Source organism: Stenella coeruleoalba (genome assembly GCF_951394435.1).
Source record: "Stenella coeruleoalba genome assembly, chromosome: 11".
NCBI lineage: Eukaryota > Metazoa > Chordata > Mammalia > Artiodactyla > Delphinidae > Stenella > Stenella coeruleoalba.
In genome coordinates this window covers 63217732-63243738 of record NC_137157.1, presented here as the reverse complement: position 1 = coordinate 63243738, position 26007 = coordinate 63217732, and the positions used below count along the sequence as shown (strand labels likewise).

General features: G+C 56.7%; 1 protein-coding gene across 1 annotated transcript; it reads left to right on the top strand.

The window, feature by feature from the left end:
- Positions 1–7071: 7071 nt before the first annotated feature.
- On the top strand, positions 7072–25991 carry KCNH3 (potassium voltage-gated channel subfamily H member 3). Its single transcript, XM_079937241.1, has 15 exons — positions 7072–7397; positions 8858–9091; positions 9549–9683; positions 10556–10689; positions 11117–11360; positions 11737–11894; positions 11978–12185; positions 16034–16315; positions 16616–16815; positions 17302–17551; positions 22515–22732; positions 23420–23751; positions 24144–24250; positions 24886–24962; positions 25055–25991. The coding sequence occupies exons 1-15, from the start codon at positions 7322–7324 to the stop codon at positions 25649–25651; spliced, it is 3252 nt and encodes a 1083-aa protein (XP_079793367.1). The 5' UTR covers positions 7072–7321; the 3' UTR covers positions 25652–25991.
- The last annotated feature ends 16 nt before the right edge of the window (positions 25992–26007 follow it).

Here is a 26007-nt window from a genome sequence, read left to right as displayed (position 1 = left end):
TCCTTTCCCAGCCTGAGAGATAAGATTGAAAGTTCAGGTTTACCTTTGTCAGTTATGTGCCACTTGAGAGAGAAAATTTAAATTAGCGTGGCCTCATTATGAACATCAAATATTCCGTAGGCCCCTTATTTGCGGCAGTTTTTTAAATTCACTTTTTAAAAAAGTAATACAGGCTAATTTTGTTAAAGGTACAAAAGGATACATGATGTGAAAGTGAAAAATACTCCCCTACCTTGTCCCACTCCCTAGAAGAAATCACTGATAAGTTTCTTGTTTATCTTTTCACAAATTTTCTAAATCCAAACATGCAAATATGTTTTTTCTTTCTTTTACATAAATGGAAATTATATTATGTGTATTCCTGAGCAATTTGCTTTTTTTTTAACTTGTCCTCACTTTTTTTTAAAGTATTTATTTATTCATTTGGTTGCACCAGGTCTTACTTGCAGCACACGGGCTCCTTAGTTGTGGCATGCAAACTCTTAGTTGTGGCATGCATGTGGGATCCAGTTCCCGGACCAGGGATCAAACCTGGGCCCCCTGCGTTGGGAGCACAGAGTCTTATCCACTGCGCCACCAGGGAAGTCCCTGTCCTCACTTTTTATAACTAGTTTTTGTTTGGTTTGAAGAAAAATCAATATATGTAAATGGTTTTAAAAAAAATAGTTCAAAAGGATATATGATGAAAAGTAAGCCTCCATCCCACTCTGGACTATTTATTCCCTCCCCAGAGGCAACCACTGTTAAGTTTCTTGTTTATCCCTCCAGAGGTTTTCTGTATTTATATACATATATCAGAAGAATGTATGCTGCTTAGACCTCTTTCCATGTCAGTATACGTAAATGTACCTTGTTCTTTCTATGGCTGTATAGTATCCCATTGTATAAATTTATCATAATTAGTTTTACCAGTCCCTAATGATGATTTTCAGTTTTTTGCTATTATGTGTATTGATGAAATGAGCATATTTCGTCAATATAATACATACATCACTCATTACATGTGAGAGTGTACCTTTAGGATCAGTTCCTAGGAGTGGAGTTGTTGGCTCATACAGGTATTGATAAAGTACTCTTAAAAGGTGCATGGATTCTCACCAACAGTGTTTGGGAGTGCTTTGTACAGCTGCTGAGCTGGAAGCTAAGGAGAGAGAAAGATAACTAAAACACAGCCCTCTGTGGGGCTGATAAACTAGTTGGGGCAACTGACACATACAGATAAAAGAGTGCAAGGTAATAGTCTTGCATGAAAGAGCCTTGCTGTCTTCTGTGAGTATGATGGAGAAACACTGCTCGCAGGGCCTGTGCTTGAACTTGAACCATACCAGCGGTGATCAGGCATTTGCTCAGTGGTTTATAGACAGGGTGACCTCGTATTTCAGAATCCCAAACCAGGGTACAGTCTTGTGAGTATGAATGTATGTATGGGAAACAACAGGATAAACTACTTTAGGTTGGGAGTGGCCTAGAAAAGCCAGGACACATGGTTATCAATCTGTGAACCTCTGCTTTGGAGAAGGTCAGTAGAGTAATGGCTTGTTGCCCTTGGAAATCCTGCCATTTGACCTAACAAAATGAGGGTTTGTCTTGCTTGATCTACAGGATTCATCCCACCTGGAGAGGATGATATGCGTACGGAAGCACACTTAATGGAAGAAATGGGTATCCGAGATGGCACATGTTTGAAGGTCAGCAACTGATACAAGGAGCTGTTTTGTCACTATTTTAACCAGTTCAGAGTACCAGACCATAATGCTGGTAGCAGAACATCATACCGTAAAGTCAGCCAAGCTGGACTTCTGGTGGCTTTAGCCACCTGCGCACATTCTTTGCTTCAAACACTGAGGCACCTGCTGGGTGCCAGGCACTGTGCTGAGTTCTGAGGCAAAGATAAATGGTTCCAGCTCTTTCCTCAACCCCTTTGCAGGTGAAGGAACTAGAGCTCTTAGAGCTCAGCAGGGGCTGGTGGCTGGGCAGTGTGGTAGAGTAGAAAGACCCTGGACTTTTGAGACCGATACTTGGATTTTAATTCTGGCTTCACAACTTGGTAGCTATGTGACCAACTAACCTTGGGCAAATAACGTAACATCTTTGAACCTCTTCTTGAACTGGGAAGTGGAGACTGGTAACTACTTCATGGAGTGGTAAGGTAGGTGTCAAGCAGGTGCTGACAACAGTACCCTGGTGTCCAAGCTAACCTGTGACTAGTTCAACGTTCACTCGCCATAACTCCTTTACTTTTCTGTCTCTCGTGCCCTGTTAAAAAGTGCATGAAGGACTTCCCTGATCTCCAGCCTTACAGACCTAATTAACCAAAAATAAAAATAAAACCAAAAATAACCAACAAAATAGAACGAGAAATTAACCAAAAATAAAAAAGTAATACTTCAGTCACCCTATTCCTGCTGCCGCTTTTCTCCTCTGAGTGCAGATCCCCCCAGCATGGTGAGCTCTGTGCCCTCTTGTCCTGACAACTGTCAGGAAAGCCACCCCCACTCCCGTTTCTGAGCTCTTTGGGTGGCACAGGCCTGATGCTGACGGCACCAACATGGGCAAACAGGGAGCAAGGCTGTGGCAGGGTCCGAGGAGAGCCAGGGAACATCGTTTCCATACAGGTGCTGAGGGAATTTTGTTTCTAGTCTGTGACTCCCTACCAAGGGGAACCGCTATCTGAGGATTTTTCTGGGTGAGGAAACTCACGCACCATCACCACCACCAGCAAAACTGTTCTCCAGCACCCCCCCCCCCGCCCCTTCACAGCCGTCAAAACAGCAGGAACAAATACCACCCACTCTGATTCCCCAGGGAGAAGTCAGGTCTCCTTTTTATGTCTCTCTTCAACTTAACCCAGTTAGGCTTTCTCTGTAACTAGATTTCAGACAAACCCATTTTCTGGTGCTGCTAGAACACGCAGGTTGAGAGACTGAGAAGATTTCTCAGACTCCCTCCCTTGCTGACTGCAGGCAGGACTGGTAAACTGGCCTTCCGGCAGGCGGGGCCCACGGTCGACTGCAGCGTATCCCCACGGCCTGAAGTCCTGTGGCTGTTCACAGTGGGCACTCATCAAAACGACCACACCGTCCCCTTTTAATAGGCTGTTTACCGAAGGATAGGACAAGGCACCCCAGCGTTGTGGCGTGGTAGCAAACTGCTGTCAACCTAGTTAACTCCCGGTTCAGATCTCTTTCCTCCACTTAACTAGCCATGCGATATACAGTAGCTTATCCAGGATTCCCTTTTAGAAAGTTTACTGTGGTTTCCTCACACTAGCTAGGATCCTCCACTAAAAGAAAAGGCATGGCCTAGAATGAGACAGCTGAGGGGCGGCCAAGTACTGGAGGCCTCAGAGTATTCCAAAATGGTGTGTTTGTTTTGGTGGGAATGGGGAACCTTCAGCGAGGCTTCATGCTGAGCTCATTTCTGGGGTCCCAGCACCCAGGGGCAGGACAAGTGCTCGGGGGGACTCTCAATAACAATCACAACCATTTACTAAGCTCATCTCACTCTCTCCACAATCCTCTGAGAAAGGATCATTTCACAAATGAAGGAACTAATGCTCTTCGAGATGAGCGCCCGTCCCCCATCCCTGCCCAGGGTCACACAGTGGCAGAGCTAGAATTGAAACCTAGACTAGTTTGACTTGAAAGCCTGAGATTCCCCACCACACCACACAGCCTGAGAAGGAGAGACAGACCTGGGGACCTCCAGGAATGAGGGTGGAGAGAGTAGGAAGAGGAGAGGAGACGGGAGGGGCCCTGGACTCTGTTCCTCGACAGCCACCTGTTCTCACCGGCTGCACACAGCAACTGACTCCGCCTGCACTTGGGAGGGGGGCTTTTTCCATCTTTTGTGTCTTGAGCGGTTTTTTCTTGCTTTGCTCTTCCCTCCTCTCTCTCCTTGTTCCTTTTGTAGATAATACTCCCACAGGCCTCCCACGGCAGCTCCAAAACGCAGCCTCCTGAGTTTCTCCTTGTTGACAATGGCTCTGAGCTATCTCTGAACAGGGCTCCTTCTCAACCTTCCCTTCCCTGTGACTCCCCACTGTGGCCAGTGAGTCAAGAACTGGGGAAAGGGGAGAAGAAGAGGAGATTATAGTGGGGAGCCCAGTGGCCCCTAACCTCCCCACACACACCCTGCCGTGCCCTGTTGTCTACACGCGCGCGTGTGTGTGTGTGTGTGCGCGCGCGCGTGTGCACGCGTGCATGGGGGGTGGGTGCGGGGGTTGTGGGGGTGGAAGGAGGAGGCAAGGAACTCACCATAAGCCAGGTCTGGCAGGAAGACCCGAGGGACTAGGTAAAGTGAAAGAGTGAAGTGGGTTGAGACCTAGACACTCATCTAGACGGAAAAGGCACCTTAAATCAGGCCAGGCCAAAGCAAAGGGTCAGTGGCTGCATCTCTACCCCATACACACTTTCACACAAATTCTCTGAAGGGCAATGGGGGAAGCGGTTTAAAGCCCAAAACATTGCTGTTTCATTCTGTGATAAGAAGAGTGATCATGACATTCAATAAACGTTAGTGTATTTTCTTCTCCCAGAAATGGGGACCAGAGCACCAAAACAGTGACACAGGCATTGTGCCTGGAGCTTCTGGAGGAGGCAGTGCATCTTAACCTCTCCGCCTCGATGTTTTCATCTGTAAATTGGCAATTATAACAGTGACTACCTCACAGAGTTATGATAAAGGTTAACCGGATAATCCAAGGAAAGCACTTAGCACAGTGCTTTGACACCAAGTCGATCTCAGCTATGGTGGTTCTTTGGGGCACCCCACGTATTCTGTCTACCGCCTGCTCACCCTGACCCAAAGCATATGGTTTGGCTTGATGTTCAAGACCAGCACAGGCGGAGGAGATTGAAGACTCAAAGTCTGAACACTTGGGCTTCCACGGGAGGGTCGTCTGGATCTGATGCACACGCCAGATGACCAGTCCTTGTGAGTGCCACACAGCTAGCCTGGGGTTGTTTCTGAGTCCTCACAGCGGGAGCCAGCTATGCTGGAGTGAGGCAGACTCTGGACCTGGGGTTGGGAGTGTGTCAGGGTTGGAACCTTAGCCACTTACCACCTTGGTTACCTTGAGCGAGTCTCTCCTCTCTCTCTGCCTCTGTTTACTCATTTGTGAGATGGAGAGGAAGTAGCATCTACTCTGCATGTTTCTCAGGGCTCCCATAAGATCCAAAATCAGATAATATTTACATGTTGCAAATGTCACACGCTGTTCTACATCCTTTAATCTTTTAATCCTCCTAACAACCCTCTGAGGTAGTTATTGTTCCCGTTTCACAGAGGAGAAAATTGAGTCATGCAAGGAAAATCACAACAGCAAGTGGCAGAACTATATTCGAACCTGGGTAAGTAGCCTTGTTCTCAAGTTGGGTGCTTTCCCTCATAGCCTCATCCTTTCTCTCAAGGTGAGCCGATTCCTAAACTGCAGCCGCTCCTCAGCAGAGCGCTTGAACGTCGCCTGGAGGGGCAAAGATGAGTCGTTGGGGGAGGGGTTACTGTGCAGCCCTGGACCCATGTGAGAGAGTGGGACGCTGGGGACTGGGGGAGGGGGACGCTTCCTCTTCTTCCTGCCCAAGCACCAGCTCATTTTAATACAGGTGCCTGGGGCTTTGGCCCTCGTCACAGATGAGGGGTGGGTGGAGCGGGTGACACTCCTTCCTTTCCGATGCTGCTGACTACGGTTGTGTCTCCTAGAGGGGTGGGGGCGCTGAGCCTTCCGCATCGCTCGTTCGGGAACAAATTGCTGTTTTGGCCACGGCGGTTCCTCTGGGCGCGGGCGGTAGCCGCGCTCGCTGGCAAATCGTGGGAGGGAGGAGGAGCGGCGCTGGCAACGCGAGGCTGCTGGGACCGACGCAGCGCTGGAGACCAGTGAGAGACTGCCGCCCAGGGCCCGGCTCCGCACCGCCCGCCGGCCCCTCCTCCCCACCCCCTCGCTGGAGGTGGGGGTCCCTGCAGCCCCCGCTCCCTCTTCAGCGCAGAGCCTAGTTCTCTAGGACTAAAGGCGCTAGGGGCAGCGGAGACTCGGTCCTCTCATTCCCCGCCCGCAAAGACCCACTAGCGCACGGTTAGGAAGTTTCCCCCGGCGTCTGACATCTACTGTACCCTGCCTGTATTTGCAACCTGACCCTTCAGCGCAGCCTGGGAGCGGCAAAGGGGGACAGAGAGAAACACAGGGGCAAGACAAAGGATCTGGGGCGCCCCCATCCCCACACACCTCATTTCCACTTTCCACCCCTCCACCTCCCGGGCACACACGGAGAGCGTCGTCTAAACCCTATTTCCAGGACTACCCACCCTCCTATTTCCTGGCAGCTCCAGCCAGCCGCGGCGTCGCTTAGTGACGGATCGATCCATTCCCTGGAGGGTCAAGTTGAGGCTAAGAAAGGCTTGGATGCCTAAAAGCTGGGTTTAAACCCCCTCCCCCAAATCTCCTTTTAGACTTCCCCTGCCCCAACCTCCGCCAACCACCGGTCTTCACCACCTCCACCTGCTGGCCCAGCCCCCTTTCCCATTACATTTTTCTTAGGGGAAATCTTCTAAACCACGCACCCCCCGCTCATCCCCCGCCTGAGCTCTCCTCAGGTCCCTCCGGGGGAGGAGAGGCTGCCAGGCTCTCTGAGAACCCCCATGCTGCAGAGAAAGACGCCTCACCCCTGCGGCTGAGTCTGCCCGAGCGGGACCAGGCGCTTGCCCGTCGTTCTCCGAGGGGCGGGCGGGGCGGCTCGGGGTGGCCCGGGCGGCCTGCGTGGCGCGGGGAGGGAGGGAGGGCGCCGCTTCCCCTGCCCCCACGAGGTCCCGAGGGGAGGGGGGAATCCCTCGGCGGGAGGCCTGTCCCTTTAAGGAGGCAGCCCTGCCTGGGTGTGCCCCGTCTCCATGGTTACCCCGGTGCTGGCTGCGGGCGCCGGAGGGAGGGAGGGAGGCTGCCGCTTCTCCCCGACAGAAGGAGGTAGCTGCGGGGATCTGGTGCCCAGCGGAGCCCGAGCCGGAGCCGACCCGCAGCCGAAACGGGAGCCGCTGCTGCAGCCACCTCGAGCCGAAGGTGCCGAGAGCACAGAGGGCGCGGAGCCGGGAGTCCGGGAATCGTGGGCGGCCAGGGCGCGAGGAGCCGCGCGCCATGCTCCGGGCCCCGACGGCGGGGACGCCCCCTTGCGCGCGGGCGGCTGGCGGGACCTGCGAGTCCGGGGTGGGCATTGCCCCCCGACGGCTGCGCTAGGGGGCGCGGGGCCCGGCGGGGGGCGGCCGAGTTGGGCGCCCTCCCCCGGCGCTGAGCCCCCTCGCCCCGGAGGGATGGGGCAGGCGGCCACAGCCGCCTAAGATGCCGGCCATGCGGGGACTCCTGGCGCCGCAGAACACCTTCCTGGACACCATCGCCACGCGCTTCGACGGCACGCGTGAGTCCCGACCCTCGCCCCACTGGCTCCCGGACCAGCTGTCCCTGGCCAGTGTTCCCGTCAGTCCTGCACCCAGACACCTCAGCCTGGAGCCCTCCTGCTCTCGCCCTCTCTTCCCTGAGCCCCACTTTTAGCTGGGACCACCGTCTCCTTCCAGACGCCGTTTCCGAAAAATTCAGAGTCAACACTGCCCCGGGCCAGGCAAAATGGCTAGAACTCTCTGGGTTTGGGGGCCGGTCATGTCGTCTGTTCCTGGGGTCGCGAACCCCGACCTAGTCAGTGTAACCTATCCCATCCCTGCGTCTGGCGCTATCCCACCGAGACTACCCTCGAACTGGCGGGTTGGGAAGTGAGGCAAGGAAGCGGTGCTCGAGGGACAGCCTAGAGGCTAAAAAAACAGGTTTAGAAAAGAGGTTTGCAAACCAAGATAGAGTAGGCGGGACTCAGGAGAGCACTGTTAGTCCAACCTCACCTCACCACCTAAACCCACCAGCCTAAACCCACTGAGCCCTCTAGCCCCAAAAGGATAGGTTTGGGGACTCCCACTAAGACTGGGGAAGTTTGGAGAAGGTGACCAGAGCTTCTGGATCCTGGCTTTCCGGGGCTCTGAGCACTGGGAAAGTCGTGAAAGCCCCCTCCCTTCTCCTCCTCCTTCAAACTCACCCCCAGTGGGGCTTCCCAGCTCTCTGCCTCTGTCTCTGGTTCCTGATAGGGGTGGAAGCCCATCTCTGAGACCATCCCCACCCCAGGCTTCTCCATCTGCTTTGCCTGCACTTGGCTCCCGCAGCCTGCTGATTCAGCGCCCCCCACTACCCAATACACTCCTGGCTCCAGGCTGCCAGAGCTCAGCTACCGTTCTTACACCCCCATTGTGGATCACATTCACTAATTCCTGAGCCAGGGGCTCAGGCAACTGGGGCTCAAACAGAGTGCAGAATAGATGGTGGCTTGGATTGCCTCTCCGTCCAAGTGTGTCTCGGTGGGAGGAGCCAAATAGCCAACCCGAGTACCTGGCTGGTGAGTGAACCTGGCAGAAGCTGGCGGGGCGGGGGGAGGGGGGCTGAGGCTGGCCTAGAACTGGTCCTGCAGTCCTCCTTTGGATATCCCTAACCCCACCCCTTACCCCAAGCTGCTCAGGTCACACTCCAGAGGGCACAGTACCCACACGGGGCTGCATTCACCAACCTCAGGGCTCACACATGCCAATTCTTGAATGCACTTATACACACGATGCTAGGAGTGGGACCTTGCAGGGCACCGACACACAGGTGACACTCTAATTCCTGTTCATAAACAGCTCCTGTCCTAACCCTCCCCCAACTCCCCATCCCAAACACTCACACACAGGATTCCTGGGATTTGTAACACCTACCCTTTGATTGCAGGCAATTGGGAAAGGAGGGGTAGTAGACCCTGTGCCCCTTCACCCCACACCTCCTCTGAGGGGTGCTCTCTTGCAGATAGTAACTTCGTGCTGGGCAACGCCCAGGTGGCGGGGCTCTTCCCTGTGGTCTACTGCTCTGATGGCTTCTGCGACCTCACGGGTTTCTCCCGGGCCGAGGTCATGCAGCGGGGCTGTGCCTGCTCCTTCCTCTATGGGCCAGACACCAGTGAGCTCGTCCGCCAACAGATCCGCAAGGCCCTGGATGAGCACAAGGAGTTCAAGGCCGAGCTGATCCTGTACCGGAAGAGCGGTGAGGGGCCGCCTGGCCAACCTGCCTTACTTTCGCGGTCTCACCCAGCCTGGTACCCACCCCATCCACAGTCCCTCCTTTCCAATCCCATCTTCTCCACCTCCCCATCTCATCCCATCTTCCCACATTCCCCTCTCCTCTTTCTCCACCCCTCCTCTTGTTCCTGGCCCCTCCTTTCTTCGGTCCTCACCCCAATCTCAGCTGGTACTCAATTTCCCATCTTGGATTTCCCACCCCAGCAGAAAAATGTCCCCATCTTACTTAGCAGGACAGATCTATGAACACACATGTCTGACTGTCGTCTCTGCTCTCCCTTGCCTTCCCCTGCCCTGTTGGATCAAGTCTAAGTGTCCTAAGTGGAGCTGGCATGTGCCTTGACCAGGGGTGTCAATGGCCCCTCTGTCACCTTGCCTCGGACGGAGAATGGGAGCTGGGCTGAGTCTGTCTTTGTGCCCAGGGCTCCCGTTCTGGTGTCTCCTGGATGTGATACCCATAAAGAATGAGAAAGGGGAGGTGGCCCTCTTCCTGGTCTCTCACAAGGACATCAGTGATACCAAGAACCGAGGGGGCCCCGACAGCTGGAAGGAGACAGGTGGGTGCCTGTGGGGCTGCCGACTTGGCTGCCGCGGCTGGGGTGTTGGGTACCTCAAGCCTTGGCGGGGCCATTGTGGGCCCCCCACCCCGCCTGCACTCGCGGACTCCCGCTCTGCTGGCCGAGGAGCCTGTGCTGCTCTCATCTCCCCAGGCCCAGGTACGGAGAGCTTGTGGAGACAAAGTTGGACTTTCAAAGTCAACTTTACTAAGAAACTGAAAGAAACAAATTCCACTAGTGCCCGTGAAGTACCATTTTCCCACCAATTAGTGAGGCTGAGCACAGACCCACCTGGTTCCTTGTCCTCATGCAAACCTGTCTGGGGAGCCCTGGCCAAAGCCCTCTTTTAAGTCCTTGTGGTCTTTCCCCTCTTGCATCCTCTAAGGGCTGGGGGTGGCCTTTGGACAGCTCACAAAGCTGTCATCAGAAGCTGCTCCAAGGCCTCTTTGCCATTTGGGGGTGTTGGGGGTGCTCTCTGTTCCCCATCCCCCACCCCCAGCCCTGGGCAGCCTCGACTCTGCCCAATGGCCTCCTGCTAGCTCTGCACTCCCCCACCCTGGGAACTACCTCCCACTCCCCTCTCTCAGGCCTTTCCCTGTGGTGTTCCTCTCTTGCCTGGATCCAAACCTCCTTCTCCTAGAAGCAGGCACTGGGGGGAGTGTCTGTAAGCACCCCCAGGACTGCCCGTTGCTGGTGTTGGCAAGTGACCCCAGGAAGTGAGAAACGCTGGTGCCCCCAGCTCTAAATAGACTAACTAGGCAGTGAGCCGGACCAGCCCGTGGGCCAGCAACTGGTGTCCTACCCGCAAGCCCCTGGACTGAGGCGTGTGAGCGCTTCGCCCATCATTCTCTCCCGCCCCTCTTCTTTTGCAGGTGGTGGCCGACGCCGATATGGCCGGGCAGGGTCCAAAGGCTTCAATGCCAACCGGCGACGGAGCCGGGCTGTGCTCTACCACCTGTCTGGGCACCTGCAGAAGCAGCCCAAGGGCAAGCACAAGCTCAATAAGGTGGATTGGCGCTAGGGCGTGTGTTTGGGGGGTGGGGCAGGGTAGGGGCCGGTTGAGGAGATGGAGAAGGGGAACCAAGCCCACCACAGAGAGAATGTCCAGGGGGCTACTCAGGCCCCACCAGCACTTTGGGGCTTGTGGTGAGAATGTCACATGCCTCATCTGTCGAAGGTATGGCGGAGAGTTTTGGCCCTGGCTCAATCTTGGCTCCTCCCCTAAGCAGCTGTGTGACCTCACCTAAGTCACTTGAGCTCACCAATCCTCAGTCTTCTGACCTATAACAAGGGGACTCTGATGCCTGTGTCAGAGGTCGTTCTGAGAATGCAGGGAGAGAAAGGAGGCAGATGCCTGTCCCAGACCCCATCCAAACTCAGTCTGTGCCAATTTCCTGTTCTCCCTGCCTGGACCTGCCCTGCCTCTCATTCAGGGGGTGTTTGGAGAGAAGCCAAATTTGCCCGAGTACAAAGTCGCTGCCATCCGGAAGTCACCCTTCATCCTGCTGCACTGTGGGGCACTGAGGGCCACTTGGGACGGCTTCATCCTGCTCGCCACCCTCTACGTGGCTGTCACCGTGCCCTACAGCGTGTGCGTGAGCACAGCCCGGGAGCCCAGTGCCGCCCGTGGCCCTCCCAGCGTCTGCGACCTGGCCGTGGAGGTCCTCTTCATTCTTGGTATGTGTGCTCTGTGCCTCCCACCCCTCCCTGGGCCAGTGACCCCCCGGGCTTTGATGGGGATACTCTGCATGGCTTCTACTGCCCCCCAGTGTCCCCCTTGCCCTCCCCCGTTTATGACCTGTGGGCCTTGAAATCAGACCTAGGCTCCGAATATGTCTTCATCACTAATGGGTTACTTGGCCCTGAGCTAGTCATAGCCTCTCCAAGCTGGTTTCTCCCTCCATCACATAGGCACAGTATCCACCCTCTGGCTTACTACGAAAACTAAGACAATGCAGGTAAAGGGCCCAGGACAGTGTTACACACTGAGCAGGTGCCCAGGAAAATGTGGCTCCTCCCCACCGGTGCTGACTCCCGCCCCAACTTCCCCCAGACATTGTGCTGAATTTCCGCACCACGTTCGTGTCCAAGTCGGGCCAGGTGGTGTTTGCCCCAAAGTCCATTTGCCTCCACTACGTTAGCACCTGGTTCCTGCTGGATGTCATTGCGGCGCTGCCCTTCGACCTGCTACACGCCTTCAAGGTCAACGTGGTCAGTGCGGCTGGGCTGGGTGGACTTTGGGGCAGAACGGGGGGGGCCGGCCCTGGGGTGACCTCCCCCTCCCCCCACCTCAGTACTTCGGGGCGCATCTGCTGAAGACGCTGCGCCTGCTGCGCCTGCTGCGCCTGCTCCCGCGGTTGGACCGCTACTCGCAGTACAGCGCCGTGGTGCTGACGCTGCTCATGGCCGTGTTCGCCCTGCTCGCCCACTGGGTGGCCTGCATCTGGTTCTACATCGGCCAGCGGGAAATCGAGAGCAGCGCCTCCGAGCTGCCTGAGATCGGTACTGGAGGCTGCCTCTGTGTGTGTGCGTGTGTGTGTGTGCGCGCACGCGTGTGCGTGTGTGTGTACATATGTGCCCAAGGAGTCTGTTCACTTGAGGGTGCGTGCGTCAGGGAAATGTGAGTCCAAGTGTGTGTCTAGCAGGGGATGTCCGTGAGCTGATGTAAGGTAGCAGAGAGATGTGTGCAAGTCTGCATGTGTACATGCCCACAGGTGTGTATCAGGGGCATGTGTGCCAGTAGGTGTGTGTTTGTAAGCAGAATGAGGGGGCTGGCGCGTGTGTGTGCAGGTGGGAGCGTGACAGAGCCACCACCTCGAGGCAGGCCTGCTCTCCTGCAGGCCCACGTTGTGGAGGAAGCCTGGTGGGCTGCCTGGGGGAGTCTATTCACCCATCATGGCCTCCTCGTGGTCAAGCTTGTGCCACATTCACATTCGCCCACTGCCTGCCCCGCTGGGTACCCCACCCCTCTCAGAAGACCTCTCCAGGGTTGCTCCGATGCCTGGCGCTTTCCGGCCACCTTCTCAAAAGCTCATCCCCCACCATCTTGGCCCCTAAGGCCCCTTGCCCACTCCTGTCACCTCCGGCAGCATGGTTCTCAGCTGCTTCAGCCCTTCCCCAGCCCGAAATGCAGCCTTTCTCTGCGTCCCACCAGCGTCTTCACTCTCATTTCACCTCCCCTCTCGCAGCTCCTCTCTCTGCTCACCTCCCACTCACGTCTTAACTCCTGCCAGGAGGGCTTCCACCTCCACCTCTCAACCCCAAATGTCACCCTAAAGGTCACAGTGACCTTCTGGGGCCAAACTCTTATCCCTTTGAAGTCCCTGTAGCACCTGACCCTGCCAGCCATCTCTCTGCCCTGTGAGGAGGCCTCCTCCTTCCCCGGCCCCCCGCCTTGCTCTCCCTGGGCGATTCCACTGGCACCACGGTGTGAACATCTCAACTTCCATCCTCTCTCTCTGTCTCCAGACCGTTCTGTTCCAACAACGTCTAACTCTCCACGCCCGCAGATCCAAAATTGGACACACCTTCTTCCTCCCATGCCCTCCAGCCCTCTGGCAACTTCCCCGTAACTGGCCTTTAGCCCCCGTTTCCAGTCAGTGGGCAAGAGCCCAGCTGCTCAGATGCCCCCCCCCATGACTGTCTTCTCTTGATGGGGTCGGTCACCAGGAGTCCAGGTTGGCCTTAGAAACATGCTCTGATCTGTTCCCAGGGACGAGGAGACTCCCGCTAATCCTCCCTCCCTCGCCAAGCCCACGGAGACTGGTGTGTAGCCCAGAGGCCCACTTGGATATTCCCCAAAGCTCTAGCTGCTGAGCACAGGAACCAACACGTTCCAGGCAGTATGTCAGCTCCTTGGCGCCTGCCCTTCCCAGAGGAAGGCTGTGGCGGAGGCGGCTCTGGGGTCAGACGCCCCCGACGAACATGCTCAGAGGACTGGGAGATGGGTAACAGTGATGCAGAGCCCCAACCCCTACGTGGGTGACACACCACATCCCCAGGTCAGTCCCCTCCCCACACACAGCCCAGACACCCAGTGTCTTGCGTCCATGGGGATTCTCCATTCTGACCACGTCACAGGGGCAGCTGAGCTGACATGAAGAACACCTTTGGCTCCCAGAGGGGCTCTGAGCCCCTCCACGGAGAGCATGGGGCTTGTAAGGGGCGGGCTGACTGTTGGACAGATCACACCCTTGAACCCTAAGTTCCAGAGGGGCTAGTTCACATTAGGGGAGTTCCCAAGTCCTTCACATCATCATCTGCCCCTTCTTTCTCCAGGGAAACTACCCCCCAGCTGGGTGGGAGCCACACCCAGACCTCCCTAAGTCCACCTCGGGAGGGATGTCCATGGGTGAGGGTGGTGTCTCTTGTTGGCCCAGCTCTGTGTGGTGGGAGGTGCCTTCCCTTTGCCTCCTTGCCTTGGTTCTACTGCTCCACTGCCCTGGTGTGGACATAAAGTTCCAGCCCCAGAATCCCATTAGCCCCGTGGAGATGGGCTGGATTTTCAAGAGTGTGCTAAACACTGAGGGAGGTCGCTCAGAGCATTTCTCAGTATGAAAGCCTCCAGAACGGCCTCTGCCGCCGACACGCAGAGGGACCATCCCGCCACCAGCTCCAGGGGCTGCCAATGCCCCGTGACCAAGACTGAGTGAGGAGGGACCCCTCTGCATCCTGCCCTCACCCTCCTGCTTCTCCACCCTCCAGCCCCCTCCTCACCCAGCTACGGCTTCACCTCAGAGGCCCAACTAAGTAACGACTGAAGGGTTTTGTGTACTTCCTTGCGTTCTCACAGCACATCTCAAATAACAGGAGGGTGAGTCCTCACCTTGGCTCCGGACTTTACACATCCCCCCAACTCCTTAGCCTGGAGTTTGCTCCCTCAGTGCGGACCCCACATTCTAGCTAAGCCAAGCTGCTCGCCTGTACTTGTCTCCAGCTCTAGGTTTAGCCCACACCTTTCCCTAGATCAGGAATGACCCCCTCTCAGTTTGTCTCAAAACTACCCATCCTCTGAGACAAACCACCAGTGTCCCCTTTTCCGGGAAGCCTTCTAGCTCTAGCCAATAGCACGTGGGTTTGAGCCCCATCCCGGGACCCTCGGGTGCTGTGTACCTGTGAGACGTTTTTGCAGTAAGCTTCTGGGGGTCCCCCGGCTCCTGGCCCACGTGTGAGATTGCTGAATGAATGGGTGTGTGGTGGGAGGAGGGGTGTGAGGGCCACAGAGAGCAGCAGCATGTGCGATGTTAGGGTGAGTGTGGAGTAGGGAGCTGGGGAGGGGCACGTGGAGAGGTGGGTCCCACCGCAGCCTGTGATCCTGAGCCCACCCTCTGGACTTCTATGCTAGATCTGCTCTCTCTCCCTTGCTCCCCATGGCCCCCAGCTCTGCCAGGACCCCTGGGACCTCTGTGGACCCTGGGAACCCCCATCTAACACCCTAGAATTCCCACAGCCCTCCAGCTGGGCTGAGTAACTCTGGGCGGCTGTGGGCTCCTGAGAGACCCCAGTACGCAGCCCCACCTCCTCCAAGGCCAGACCAGAGAATGGGGGGTTGATGAGACTGGGGCGATCTTTATTCTCCTCTCAGTGTCCCAGGCTGGCTTGTGTCTGCGTGTAGAGAGCTGTGTGCACGGCGGTGGCCTGCCTGTCTGTGGCCTCTGAGTGCACTCACCTGTGTGCTCGTGTCCATGCAGGTGTGTCCCTCTCCTACCTGGGTGTCAGTGTGCAAGCGCCCGCGTACCCTTGTCTCTCCCAAGTGTGCACAGGCCGTGGCTGTGCTCCTGGGACTGTGCTCACACACGTGTGTCCTTGTCCTCTCGACTGCGTCTGTAGCCTTACTGGTGTGTGCACACGTCCACGTCGGTGTGCCCGAGAACGCGTGTATGAGGTTGGGTGGTGTGTGTGGTTGTGGGGTGGGGGGGATGAGGCTGAATCGGGGGCGGCTTCCCGGAGCTCAGAGAAAAAGCAAGAGGAGTCTGGGAGGACAAGGCAGAGGAGGCGGCCCTGCGGATGAGGCTGTGGCTGGTGCAATGAACCCCCCAGTCCCTCTGCCCCCTCCAGCTGGGCCCACCGCCCCGGGATTAGCGCCAGCACAGGGAGGAGGGTGCAGAGCTCCTCACTCCAGCCTCGGCACCCAGAGACACCGTCTGGGGAGATGACAGTCTCGACCTCGTGTGCTTGTCTTGGGGAGGGGGGAGGGGGTGCACAGGGGCACGCCGGGCTGGCAGAGGAGGGACGGACATGGCAGGAAGCCGTGGGGGGTGGATTTGCAGCCATGTGTGTCCCCCCCCCGGGGGTACCAGCAGGCACACCTGCGCCCGCAGTGCAGCAGTGCTGTCCTGCCCCCTCCCCAGGCTGGCTGCAGGAGCTGGCCCGCCGACTGGAGACCCCCTACTACCTGGTGGGCCGGAGCCCAGCTATAGGGAACAGCTCTGGCCAGAGTGACAACTGTAGCAGCAGCAGCAGCGAGGCCAACAGGACGGGGCCCGAGCTCCTGGGCGGCCCCTCACTGCGCAGCGCCTACATCACCTCCCTCTACTTCGCACTCAGCAGCCTCACCAGCGTGGGCTTCGGCAACGTGTCTGCCAACACGGACACGGAGAAGATCTTCTCCATCTGCACCATGCTCATCGGCGGTGAGGCCTGCCCCGTTCCCAGTCCAGGGCCCTCTCCCCGACTCATGCCCTGGGCCACCCCTCCCTCCCCACCTCCCACAGAGCCCCGAGGTCCTTCCCAGAGGTGCTTCCGCCTAGGGGCCCCAAGGAACCCGAGCCCAGGGCCAGGAGAGCCCACCTGGCCGCAGGACTCCACCCCACACAGCGGCCGGGGGCCTTGCCCAGCGCGGGGCTGCGGGTGGGGAGGACAGATGTGTCCCGCACGGTGTCCGGCCGGGCCAGGCTGGTCCTGGAGGTGACCCCTCTCGCCACCCTCCCCAGCCCTGATGCACGCGGTGGTGTTTGGGAACGTGACGGCCATCATCCAGCGCATGTACGCCCGCCGCTTTCTGTACCACAGCCGCACCCGCGACCTGCGCGACTACATCCGCATCCACCGCATCCCCAAGCCCCTCAAGCAGCGCATGCTCGAGTACTTCCAGGCGACCTGGGCGGTGAACAACGGTATCGACACCACCGAGGTGCGCAGGCCTCCAGGGCCGGCCCTTCCTGCCTTTGCTCCTTCAAGGAGTGTGCGCTCGGCCTAGAGTCCCAGGAGCAGCGGGCTGGAGGGCAAGAGATGCAGAATTCTGACCCCCCTGCCTCCGCTCTGTCCTGGGCGGCCAGCGGCAAGGAGCAGAAGGCAGCCGGGCCGGCTCGGAGGCCCGTCTCCACGCTCGCTAGGTCTAGAGGCCCTGCTCACTGCCGGCCAGGTCTAAGGCCGGGAGGGGGAAAGCAGGGCTGCCCATGGGGGGCGGGGAGGATAAAGTGATTGAGAGGGAGGCAGAGGCGGCCCCCCTCACTGATTGGACCCTGTGTGGAGCTGGATGCTGTGCGAGTGGGGGGAGGGGGGAATCAAGGCCCCTCCCACGCCTGCCCTTGCTCTGAGGCCCTCGGGGTGGAAAGGGCTGGCGGGAGGCTGCCTCCCACTCTCCACCCTAACCTTCGGCACCTGATCCCACCCGCAGCTGTTGCAGAGCCTCCCGGACGAGCTCCGCGCAGACATTGCCATGCACCTTCACAAGGAGGTCCTGCAGCTGCCCCTGTTTGAGGCGGCGAGCCGCGGCTGCCTGCGGGCGCTGTCCCTGGCCCTGCGGCCCGCCTTTTGCACGCCTGGCGAGTATCTCATCCACCAAGGCGACGCCCTCCAGGCCCTCTACTTCGTCTGCTCCGGCTCCATGGAGGTGCTCAAGGGCGGCACCGTGCTCGCCATCCTAGGTTTGTGAGGGTGGGACGGAGGACGCCAGGGCTTGCGGGGAGGCGGGTGGAACCAGGGCCCCATCTGCAGAAAACGCGGAGAGAAGACGCAGGCAAGGCCACCAGGGAGAAACAGCCAGGGTGGGGTCAGGAGTAGCCATGGAGCCCTGGGCAAAGCTCAGAGCGGACCCAGTGACCACAAGGCGGCAACACAAGGTGAACTCAATCTCACGGGTGCTGTAGGCCAGACTGAGCGAAGGACCAGCCTTCGGTCTGTGAGGGGACGGAGGGGAGTACTTCCTGTCAAGGAGGAAAATCAAATGCTAAGGAGGAAAGTGCTGGAAAGAGTGTTCAGGCAGGAGAAAGGGAGGCATGGACGCCATTTTTGTTTGTTTGTTTTATTGGCGGTACGCGGGCCTCTCACTGCTGCGGCCTCTCCCGTTGCGGAGCACAGGCTCCGGACGCGCAGGCTCAGCGGCCATGGCTCACAGGCCCAGCCGCTCCGCGGCATGTGGGATCTTCCCAGACCGGGGCACGAACCCGTGTCCCCTGCATCGGCAGGCGGACTCTCAACCACTGCGCCACCAGGGAAGCCCTTTTTTTTTTTTTTTTTTTAATTTATTGAAGTAGAGTCGATTTACAACGCTGTGTTAATTTCTGCTGTGCGGCAAAGTGATTCAGTTATACATATATATATATGTTCTTTTTTTATATTCTTTTCCATTCTGGTTTATCACAGAATATTTAATATAGTTCCCTTTGTTATACAGCAGGACTTGTTGTGTATCCATTCTATGTATAATAGTTTGCATCTGCTAACCCTAACTCACAATCCAACCCTCCCCCACCCCCCTCCCCCTTGGCAACCACAAGTCTGTTCTCTATGCCTGTGAGTCTGTTTCTGTTTTGTAGGTATGTTCATGTGTGTCATATTTTAGATTCCACATATAAGTGATAACACGTGGTATTTGTCTTTCTCTGTCTGACTGACTTCACTTAGTATGATAATCTCTAGTTCTACCCACGTTGCTGCAAATGGAATTATTTCATTCTTTTTTATGGCCAAGTAGTATTCCATTATATATATATATATATATATATATATATATATATATATATATATATATATATATATATATACCACATCTTCTTTATCCATTTGTCTGTCGATGAGCATTTAGGTTGTTTCCATGTCTTGGCTATTGTACATACTGCTGCTGTGAACATAGGGGTGCTTATATCTTTTTGAATTAGAGTTTTGTCTGGATATATGCCCAGGAGTGGGATTGCTGGATCATACGGCAACTCCCTTTTTAGTTTTTTGAGGAACCTCCATTCTGTTTTCCACAGTGGCTGCACCAACTTGCATTCCCACCGACAGTATAGGAGGGTTCCCTTTTCTCCACACCCTCTCCAGCATTTGTTATTTGTAGACTTTTTAATGATGGCCATTCTGACCGGTGTGACATGGTACCTCATTGAAATTTTGGTTTGCATTTCTCTAATAATTAACGATGTTGAGCATCTTTTCATGTGCCTCTTGGCCACCTGTATGTCTTCTTTGGAGAAATGTCTGTTTGGTTCTTTTTCGATTGGATTGTTTGTTATTTTGTTGTTGAGTTGTATGAGCTGTTTGTATATTTTGGGAATTAAGCCTTTGTCGGTTGCATCGTTTGCAAATATTTTCTCCCATTCCATAGGTTGTCTTTTCACTTTGTTTATGGTTTCCTTTGCTATGCAAAAGCTAGTATTTGATTAGTCCATTCGTTTATTTTTGCTTTTATTTCTATTGCCTTCGGAGACTGATCTAAGAGAACATTGATACGATTTATATCAGAGAATGTTTTGCCAATGTCCCCTCTAGGGGTTTTATGGTGTAATCTCTTATGTTTAAGTTTTTGAGCCGTTTTGAGTTTATTTTTGTGTATGGTGAGAGGGTGTGTTCTAATTTACATGAGGCTGTCCAACTTTCCCAACATCCCTTGCTGAAAAGATTGTCTTTTTCCCATTGTAAATTCTTGCCTCCTTTGTTGAAGATTAACTGACCGGAGGTGTGTGTGAACGCCATGCTTATTCACTGCAACCTCCCCCCCCCCCACCCCGGCCAGGCCCAAGAGGGAAGATGCTACTTTCCTAGGAAAGGTCCTCGAACAAGCCCAGGGTTGCGATGGGTGACAGCAGAGCTCAGACTCTGAATACACTTCCCTTCTTGGCAAAAGAAAGAGGTGAAGATGAGGGATCAGTTCCCTAGACAAGGAAGGGGAGATTGCAGTTTCAGAACTGACATGATAATAATGCTGGCCCCAGGGGTCCCGCAGCGGGGTCAGCCCTGTGTCCCGGCCCTTACATGCTTCAACTCACACAAACCTCACAAAACCCAGTGCGGAGGAATGATCGCTATTCCATTTTGCATAGAAGGGAACTGAGGCTCCAAGAGGTTAATGAACAGGCAGGCTAAGGCTAGAACCTGGTCTGCTAACTCTAAACCTCAGGCTTCTTAACACTGTGTTCTTAGGCGCTCTGCTCTGGGGAGACTCATCCCGCAGAAAGGGCGCGATTTCAGGGTAGTGGGCAACACGGGGCTGCAGGCTCCGGGGCTGTGGGAGGCTTTCAGCAGGGACCCCAGAGGGTGGGGATGCTGTGATCTGTGTGGGTCACGGAGGGCCTCACACACTGATGGAAGGCGCCAGGACCACAGCCAAATCCTCAGGCAGCAGCACTTGCAGACTCCCTGTGGGGACAGCTGACGCCTGGAGGGGCTGAAGCCTGTCATTAACCTGGAGAACCAGCAAGACCACACGCCCAGCAGCGACTGTGTGTCCATCCTCTCTTCCTTGAGGAGGATGGTCTTCCAACAGGAAACAGAAGAAAGAAATACCATGCGAGCTGAGAGAGGTGTCGTTCATGAGTTTGACTTCTCGCCCTACGTGGAGTTAATGCCAGGACTCTGAACAAACGGAGTTATGGCCACTCACATATGGCTGGCAGTCCTTGAGAAATGATGGGGAACTGGAGAGATTCAGAAGGGCAAAAAGGCAGATTTTGACAGTGGCAGACTGGTCACTCCAAAGCAAGATTGTCTAGTGGATTATTAAGCAGATGGTTTTCAGCTGGGAGCTGAGGAAGCAGCGTGGCTGGGAGCTGGCATGGGTCCTGAAAGAATCTCTCTTCTCTGATGCCAGGCACCAGGTCTCAGAATATCCACGTTCGGTATTAAGACAGCTTCACGGGTGGCCACCGCCTGTGCCGTGGCCTTTGCCTCCAGAATTCCCCAGCACTGGGACCTAAGCCACCTTTGATCCATCCTGTCCCTACCCACATGTTCCGGATGAACTGTTTCCTCTGTTGACGTGGCCCCTCTGGATGCCCTGGTGGATGCCTGGTTCCCCAGCCCTCATCATGGCCTGGTTTTCTGCTTTGCCTTCACCCCATCCCCCACCTGCCTCCTTAGTTGAACATCCAGGTGCTTCCTGCCTTCTCCTTGCAGCTAAGGCTCACGGCACATCTAGCAGTGTCATTTCTGGCCCTTACCTCTGTGTATGAACTAACAGCTAAGTGTGCAAAGTTAGTTGGGGAGGAAAGAGGCAGGACGAAGAGAGGTGAGCTGGGCGACGGTGCAGGGAGGACCTTACAGGCCTTGAGGAGCTGAGCTGGAGGCTGTGTCTGAGAGGCCAGCCTGGAGGGCAGGCTCTGGTCCCTGAGACCAGTGGTATGGAACTCCGTCCTCGGTCCTGTCCTATTTCTCGGTTTTATCTCCCCTCTTGGATGAAGACAAGAAATACATACTTATCCTATTTCCAGATGACACACGTGAGGACAGAGAGCTCATTCATCAGATGATCACACTGAGATGCAAACAGCTCTCCGAAGGAACCAGAAGGATGGCCTGAAACCAAGAAAATAAGATTTAACGACGATGCGTTCTGCACTTAAATTTGAGCAAAAGTCCATGAACATTTAGAGGAGGCCTTTAAGCTCAGTGAGTTCTGCTGGCAGCGTGAGGCAGCCCACAGCGGGGGTGGCAGCGAGCCATCGTTTTCCTTAAGGATGAGGAAACGCTGTCTAATCTCGTGAAATGTCTGGCCGTGGGTTGAGCTGCCTTGTGAGGGCCGTGAGTGCTCTGCCCAAGCCCTGGTGGCATGCCATACCTCTTGGGAATGATCGATAGGGGACTCCTTTCGGGAGGGAAGGGAAGGAAATGAACTTTGATTGGCCATCTATGTGTCAGGCACGTTACCTACACTAACGTATCACCATGTCCCTGATTGGAGACATCCTATTTCATCGATTCTAAGTCACACATTTTTTCCCCACAATTTAACATCTCTGAGATTAGGATGCGGACTCGAGTTGATGCCATTTTACAATCGCTGTCAGCCAGGTGGCAGTCTCAGCCGGGTGGTGGGAAAACCCTCCATTGACACCTTCTGGTAAGATCGCGAAAGCACCACAGACTCAGTTCAATGCAGGATCTCTCATATAGATGAGGCACCAGGGCTCAGGGCGGTGAAATAACGCGGCCCCCTGCCTTTTTCACTGTGCCACACAGCACTAACTTGCTGGTTCCACATACTGGTTCCTGGACACGCTCTGAGTCACCTGCAGGGCTTAACAATTGTGGGGTCTCCAGTAGATATTATGACTCTGTAGGTAGTGATGGGCCCCGGGGAGTCTGGTTGGTTTAACTTTCCCGGAGGATTCTGATCCACAGGCAACCTGGGAATCACTAGAACTGGTGTCTCAGCTCTGAAATTTGGGTTGTTTCAGCACAGTGCTTTGATCCCAAATGTGCCTGAGCACCTGGGTCACAGTGCTCTTCACCCCGAGCCTGTCTGAGGAGCCAGTGAGGCAGGCAGCAGGGGTCAGCCAGGGCCCGGGCCCCACTACTCCCCACCTGTCCTGGCTGGAGAGGCCCCACTCAACCCCCATCTCGGCTCGGGTGGCTGAGGGGCAGGACTTGCTGACCTCTGCTTCCTCTTCCCAGGGAAGGGCGATCTGATTGGCTGTGAGCTGCCCCGGCGTGAGCAGGTGGTCAAGGCCAACGCCGATGTGAAGGGGCTGACGTACTGCGTCCTGCAGTGTCTGCAGCTGGCTGGCCTGCACGAGAGCCTCGCGCTGTACCCCGAGTTCGCCCCCCGCTTCAGCAGGGGCCTCCGAGGGGAGCTCAGCTACAACCTGGGTGCTGGCGGAGGCCCCGCAGAGGTGAGGGTGCGGGCAGAGAAGGGGTTTGTGGGAGTGCCGTGTGAGCACCCCGCACGTGGTGGTGGTGGGGCTCTACGCTCTGCTGCCCCTTCACACTCTCACACTGTCCTTTAGAGCCCAGCCCAGCTCTGCTCAGCCGCCACTCCCAGCTCTGCCGGCCCATGAGACGGCCCGCGAGTCCAGCGGTACCAGACAAGGAGGCTGTGAGGTCACAGATGAGGGGTGGTGCCCATGGGTCGGGGCCAGGCAGGCCGCACACTAGTCTCCAGGCCGCCTCTGCAGAGAGCCCTGCAGTGCCCCCTGCTTCTTCACAGTGACACAGGACTGCTCTGAGGGGCTTTTGAATTTTCTTGCCTTATCTTACTAATTCCAAACCGGTTTTTGGTACCAGGTCCTCCTGGATAGTTCAGTTAGCCTCAGGGACCAAGTAGAGGGACAGCGTGTCCACACTTGGCTAGCATTTTGAGGGACAGCAAATGCCTCCGGGGCTTGGTGGCTTTGTGGTGGCAGCAGAAAAGCACCCCGTTCCCTTGCCGAGTCTCTTCCTTGGGAGGTGGGAGACACTGGGCATCCTGTTTAACAAAAACAGCTCCTCCTGTCTAGGGCGATGAGACCAGGTCGGGGGGGTGGTGAGTGGGACATAGCGGGAGCTCCCCATGATGATTCCTTGTCCCCCACTATCCCCAGGTGGACACCAGCTCCCTGAGCGGCGACAACACCCTCATGTCCACACTGGAGGAGAAGGAGACAGACGGGGAGCAGGGCCCCGCAGCCTCGCCAGCCCCAGCTGATGAGCCCTCCAGCCCCCTGCTGTCCCCCAGCTGCACCTCATCCTCCTCGGCCGCCAAGCTGCTATCACCACGACGACCAGCACCCCGGCACCCGCTGGGTGGCAGAGGGCGGCCGGGCAGGGCAGGAGCTTTGCAGGCTGAGGCCGGCCCCTCTGCTCACCCTCAGAGCTTAGAGGGGCTGCGGCTGCCCTCTGTGCCATGGAATGTACCCCCAGATCTGAGCCCCAGGTGAGCGAGCTCTGGGCCACTAAACTCTGGGCAGAGCTGCAGTGATAGGGCTGGGGCCCTGGCCAGGCACACCCCTGCCCTGGATGCCCATCTGTCCCTCCAGCCTCCTCCAAGAAGCCTTCCTTGACTCCTCCTCCTCCCTGCTGCCCCCGTTCCACCATTCATGCCATGCACTGCTCAGAACTCTCTTGCTGTTTCACCTCATTCAAGTTTGAATCCCTAGTGAAACTGCGAGCTCCTAGAGGAAGGGACCACGTGTTACCCCTCGCTTGGGGCCCCAAGCCCCCGGCCCAGCTCCAAGCTTCTGCAGCCTCTGCGGACAGTGGGGCATCTTGTCCCATGAAACACTGCAGTGGCTGTCTGTCAACTGATTTGTTGTTCTGTGTCCACAGGGTAGTAGATGGCATTGAGGACGGCTGTGGCTCTGACCAGCCCAAGTTCTCTTTCCGGGTGAGGCGGTCTGGCCCAGAATGTAGCAGCAGCCCCTCTCCCGGACCAGGTACTGGGGCCCGGGTCCGGGGGGAAGTTGGCAGGGCAGCCTCTTTGCCCTGGGAGCCTCTGAGAAAGTGGCAGGGCACAGACTTTGGGTGCCCTCTTGCCCTCACCCACCTGCATGGTTTGGGCAGGGCAGTGGGTAAGACCAGCACCTTGGTGTTGGAAGGTAGCTGGAATGGAGCTTGGTGAGATCTCTGCTGCCAGATCTCTGTGTGACCTCGGTTCTCACCCCAGCTTCCCATCTGTAAAAAGGTGGTTGTGCATGTTAAATGAGATAATGGTGCTGAAACCCTCAGCACCGTGTCTGGCCCACTGGGGGGGATACAGGACTGGGGAAGCAGAGTTGGAAGTGGCCCCTGGGCAGGCCAGGCGGCCCAGGTAGTGTCCCCTTGCCTGGAGGACAGAACAAGAGACAGGCACAAAGGCAGCTTCCTGAGGGAGAAGCACAAGCCAGTGTGCCCGAGGCCCCCTGGCGGTTTGCACAGAATTCAGCAACTCAGGTAAGGCTGTAAGTGGCTGTTCCTGGCGGCAGCAGGCCTGGCCAGGCCAGTGTGGTCTGCGCTAAGCGGGCGGAGGCCTGGACCCCACCCTGTCTTCATTCACCAGCCCTGCCTGGTAACCCCACCCTACTGTCCACAGAGAACAGCCTGCTCACTGTCCCCCTTGGGCCCAGCGAGGTGAGGAACACAGACATGCTGGACAAGCTTCGGCAGGCGGTGGGTGAGGGGCAAGGGTGGGGGCGCCTGCTGTTGTGAGGTCCCCACCCCACTGACCACACCCTCCTCCCACCCTCCTCCCTTCCCTGCAGGTGATGGAGCTGTCTGAGCAGGTGCTGCAGATGCGGGAGGGGCTGCAGTCCCTTCGCCAGGCTGTGCAGCTCATCCTGGCACCCCATGGGGAAGGCCCATCCCCTCGGGCGTCAGGAGAGGGGCCCTGCCCGGCCAGCGCCTCTGGGCTCCTGCAGCCTCTGTGTGTGGACACTGGGACGTCCTCCTACTGCCTGCAGCCCCCAGCTGGCTCTGTCTTGAGTGGGACCCGGCCCCACCCTCGTCCAGGGCCCCCTCCCCTCGTGGCACCCTGGCCCTGGGGCCCCCCAGCGTCTCAGAGCTCCCCCTGGCCTCAAGCCACAGCTTTTTGGACCTCCACCTCTGACTCAGAGCCCCCAGGCTCAGGAGAACTCTGCCCCGAGCCCAGCACCCCAGGCCCACCGCCTCCTGAAGAAGGGGCTAGGACTGGGCCCCCGGAGCCCATGAACCAGGCCGAGGCTGCCAGTACCGGAGAGCCGCCGCCAGGGGCAGGGGGCCTGGCCTTGCCCTGGGAACCCCAAAGCCTGGAGATGGTGCTGATTGGCTGCCACGGCTCTGGCACAGTCCAGTGGACCCAGGAAGAAGGCACAGGGGTCTGACCGCCAGCCCCAAAGCTGCTGCCAGACATGCTGCCATCTGCCCAGCTTCAGGGTGGAGGAAGGGTGGCAGCCACCCCGGGACTCCGTGCTGCCCGCTGGCTCAGGGCAGGGAGCTTGAGAGCAAACAAACAAGGGCCTGGCCCCGGATTCTCACAGGGAGGGCTAGAACTTCTTCAGCCGCAGGCCCCAGGCTAGGAATCTTTGGGCTCCTACTCCTGGGGCCCTTCCTCACCTCAGCCTGCTCCTCTGACGTCTCATCTCCCTCTGCAGGCTGGGGGACAGTGGCCTGAGGCCAAGGAGGGGTTCTGCTATCCCCTGCATGTGCCCCTGCCTCACCTGTCCCCACATTTTTTATA